The sequence below is a fragment of the Trachymyrmex septentrionalis genome, unplaced genomic scaffold, assembly GCF_001594115.1.
Source record: "Trachymyrmex septentrionalis isolate Tsep2-gDNA-1 unplaced genomic scaffold, Tsep1.0 scaffold5, whole genome shotgun sequence".
Classification (NCBI taxonomy): domain Eukaryota; kingdom Metazoa; phylum Arthropoda; class Insecta; order Hymenoptera; family Formicidae; genus Trachymyrmex; species Trachymyrmex septentrionalis.
This window is the reverse complement of record NW_017305672.1, coordinates 1,841,989-1,845,701: the sequence shown is the minus strand read 5'-3', so window position 1 is coordinate 1,845,701 and position 3,713 is coordinate 1,841,989. Positions and strand designations below refer to the sequence as shown.

At 29.2% G+C, this 3,713-nt stretch overlaps 1 protein-coding gene across 1 annotated transcript in view; it reads left to right on the top strand.

The window, feature by feature from the left end:
- The first annotated feature begins 1,613 nt into the window (after nucleotides 1–1,613).
- Nucleotides 1,614–3,713, top strand: part of LOC108751551 — an 11,734-nt gene continuing 9,634 nt past the window's right edge. The window contains exon 1 of the mRNA XM_018491787.1: nucleotides 1,614–1,683. Coding sequence (XP_018347289.1) covers nucleotides 1,614–1,683 — 70 coding nt within the window. The remainder of the gene's footprint in view (nucleotides 1,684–3,713) is intronic.

The following is a 3,713-nucleotide window of genomic DNA, read 5'->3' as shown; positions in this document are numbered from 1 at the left end:
AACACGAACCTGTTTTTGAGCTTCGGTGAAATTGTGTTGGATCCAACGACTGCAAAGTTTCCGTAAAGTTTCCGCTCAAGTGATCATGCAAAATCGTATGTATTGCTTTCATGTCAATGCCTAAGGATGCCTGAATCTCGCTGTATGTTATATGCCGGTCTCGCTCAATCATTTCACGCATAGCATCAACATTAGTGGCAACAACAGACGTGGATGGACGACCTTCACGGAATTCATCACTAAAAAAGATACGTCCACGCTGGAATTCGACAAACCAATTATAATATAAACAGTCCTATTGGATGGTGCTTCATCCCCAAAAGCCAAATGAATTCGATCGATGCATTGTTTCGGAGTTAGATTACATTTGTAATCATAAAAAATCATTGCCCGAAAATTTTCACGCGAAATTTTCTTACAAAATAACTTCTTTTAAAATACTACGCAAACAAAACTAGTTGGCTTGGGTACAAACTGTCAATTGAATTATAGGTTAAAAACGTCTAATTTTACGGATATGATAGTAGCAGAACGTTGGCACCATTGGAAGTAACTAGATTGCAGAAACTTTTTCAGCAGCCTACGTATACTTTAATTAATGATGAATTGAGTCTTACTTAATATATTTATATGCCTGATATAAACGATTAATAATGGATTGGGTTAGTTTTACTTAAGAATTCGTTTATACTAATGTAGAATATATACTTATTTGACAAAACATTTGGTTGTCTTAAATATATATAATTTATAAAAACGTTATTTCACATAATAAAGATATAGTTTTAATTAAACAAATTTTTGCATTTAGAACAATAATATATATATGTCTTATATAAATGCATTTAATTGATTCTATGAGACTATCCAAATAAATATACGATGTTGTTAACTGATTTTTCTTGAAAGTTTCCAAATGATAGTAGTCCTGTCAACTAAATAAAATTGAATCATTTTCATTAACTAACATTGAATAATTTGGTAAGTAGGTATTACGGTTAAGTTTAATTGAACAAAACATTGTTGCATTAACCATATATCTTGTTTGACATGAATGATCTTATATTATTTTTGCGTGCACACATATTTTGTTACACTGAAAGAAAAGATTGACTGCTGTAGCAAATTAGATGATAAAATATGGCATGGCATTTTTAATTGGTTGCAATAGCCAATTTTTGGTTGCTGCAACTAATTGTTAATTGTGCTGGCTTATTCGTAATGTCAGTATAGGATTTAGAGCCATTCCACACAAACTTGCATAACCGTATAACCATATGCATAAAGAAAATTATCTAATCACATTTCTATCATAAAGGCAAACGTAAAATACGATTGATTTTCTTTATGCATATGTTTATGCGGCTATGCAAGTTGTGTGGAATAACCCTTAGATTGGCTAACGCAATCAAAAATTGATTGCTACAGTCAATTAAAAATGCTATGCCATTCAACCATCTAATTTGCTGCAGCAACCAATCTTTTCTTTCAGTATACTCGTATATAATAGCTGATATTTATTAAAAAGTTGATAAGATCAAAACATATATTATTTTGTTTCCATGTAGTCTCTTGAATATTAATAATATTAAACTGTCAGCATGAAATTAAAAATGGTCACAGTAGAAGGTATAATGAATGACGTTAGTAATAACTCGATCACAAGCGTGCGATTAGCTCAGCGTAAGTGTATTAGACTACCGTTCTAGGGATCGTAGGTTCAAATCTTGGTGGCGATGCGATGCGTTTTTCAATAATAATTAATTGTAGTTAATAAGACAAGAATATAGGTATGCGAAATCAGTAAACAATAAATTGAATTGGAAAAATAAAAATAACAATAACAAAAAAAATTATTTTTTTCGTTAAAGTATAACGATTTAATCAAATAAATTCATTTTCAACAAGACTTTTTATGTTATATTAATTGACTTTCAAGTGAAACAAATATTTTATCAAACTAAGGCGTCTTCACACTCAATATACTTGAACGAGCAAGAAAAATAGTTTATTCAACTTAAATTGTTACGAGATAATCAAAATATTTCACTTCAATGAAAAGATATTGTGTCACATCAAATAAATACAAAATCCGATCTATTATAATATTATCTATTTTGTCACAAGGACTATTATATTTAGTCAAATAAAACATACATGAATTTCATGATAATATTGCGTATACAAATTGCAATTGTATAGAAGTTGAACGTAAACGATATGTGATTATTTTAATAAATTGGTTGTTATAAATTTGGTTGTTTTATTAAATTTTTTGTTTGACACATATTTTTGTTGTCTCATGCTATTTAATGAATCATCAAAATGAATTCCTATTCAATTAAATATTTTCTAAAATTAAATAAATATTTTGTTGGCAATAACTCAATTTAGTTGAGCCAAATTTAAAATCATCATAGTAATTGAACAAAATATTTTGCTCTTATTATATTGACATTTATTTGCACGTATTCGACCGCAGCATTTTGTTGAAATAATTTTTTTTGTTAAATAAATTTTTTTTTAGTACAAATTTTTATAACGCCATTCAAACATTTTTGGCATTAAATCTTCGTGTTGATGAAAATTCTTTTAAGGGCATTTATTTGATGTCATTTAGAGTGTTTCTGTCAAAATTTATGAAAATCGGAGGTGTTTTCAGAAGTTCACTCTTCACTTTTTTTATATTATAATATCATATATTGACAGCCTTTTATATCATATTGCGTCGTTCATACAGAACATTATTGAGCGAAATATTCCGAAACATTTTAGCTATACAGGGTGTAACTAAAAGAACATATACGAGTATGGAGCATAGGGGAGAGTGGTGTCAGTAAAAAAAAAGATTTTTGCAGTCTCTAATTTTATCACTTAATAACTTGATTCACGAAGTCAGCCGCCGCGTTTTTTTTTGCCAGATTTTTTTCGTTTTGAATCGAATGAGTATATTTTTATTAAGATTTTAGGTGGAGTGGGGTATTCTAAATAATTACCGAGAATAAATAATGTGAAATTTTTTTTTAAATTAAATTTATACATTCTGTCATCCATGCGTGATATTTATAATTAAACATGTTGAACTTTCTAAAATAAATAACACACAGTGATATATAACAGAAATCTATTGTGTGTCTCTCCGCTACAAATTACAAAGATTTGATTGGATGTTTCTTGACGTAAGAAAACAACTGTTTTAACGCATGAAAAGGCACTCTTAAAGTTAACGAATTAGCGCCCGTTTATAGACAGAAAGCAAGGACGTAGCAAGGCTGAGTGGAACTGACGAATACGCGGAGTGCAAAAGATCCGGGTTCGACTCCTGATCGAGGCAATATTTTTCGCAATAAATTTATTACAGATTTTTAAGATTTGGGATATTTGGGGGGATTATTAATATTTTAGATTGATTGCGTTGAAAGTCCGACAAGTATATCGGCACGCAATTATCATTTCTGAAATTAATTCATTTAAATGAATATATATAGTAGTTCAACATCTTAACATTCAGACCGTAGTAGCGCTTCGTATTTAAAGTAATATATTTAACATAAACGGTCTTGTTTCCAATCATATTTTATATAACACATGGATCAATAAGTCCCGAGACTAACAATGAAAACATTTTTTTTGCAAAATTTTTTTTTATTCATCAACATAATCACCTTTTAGGGTGATACATTTCAATACCATGTTTATAAAAAAATTTATCT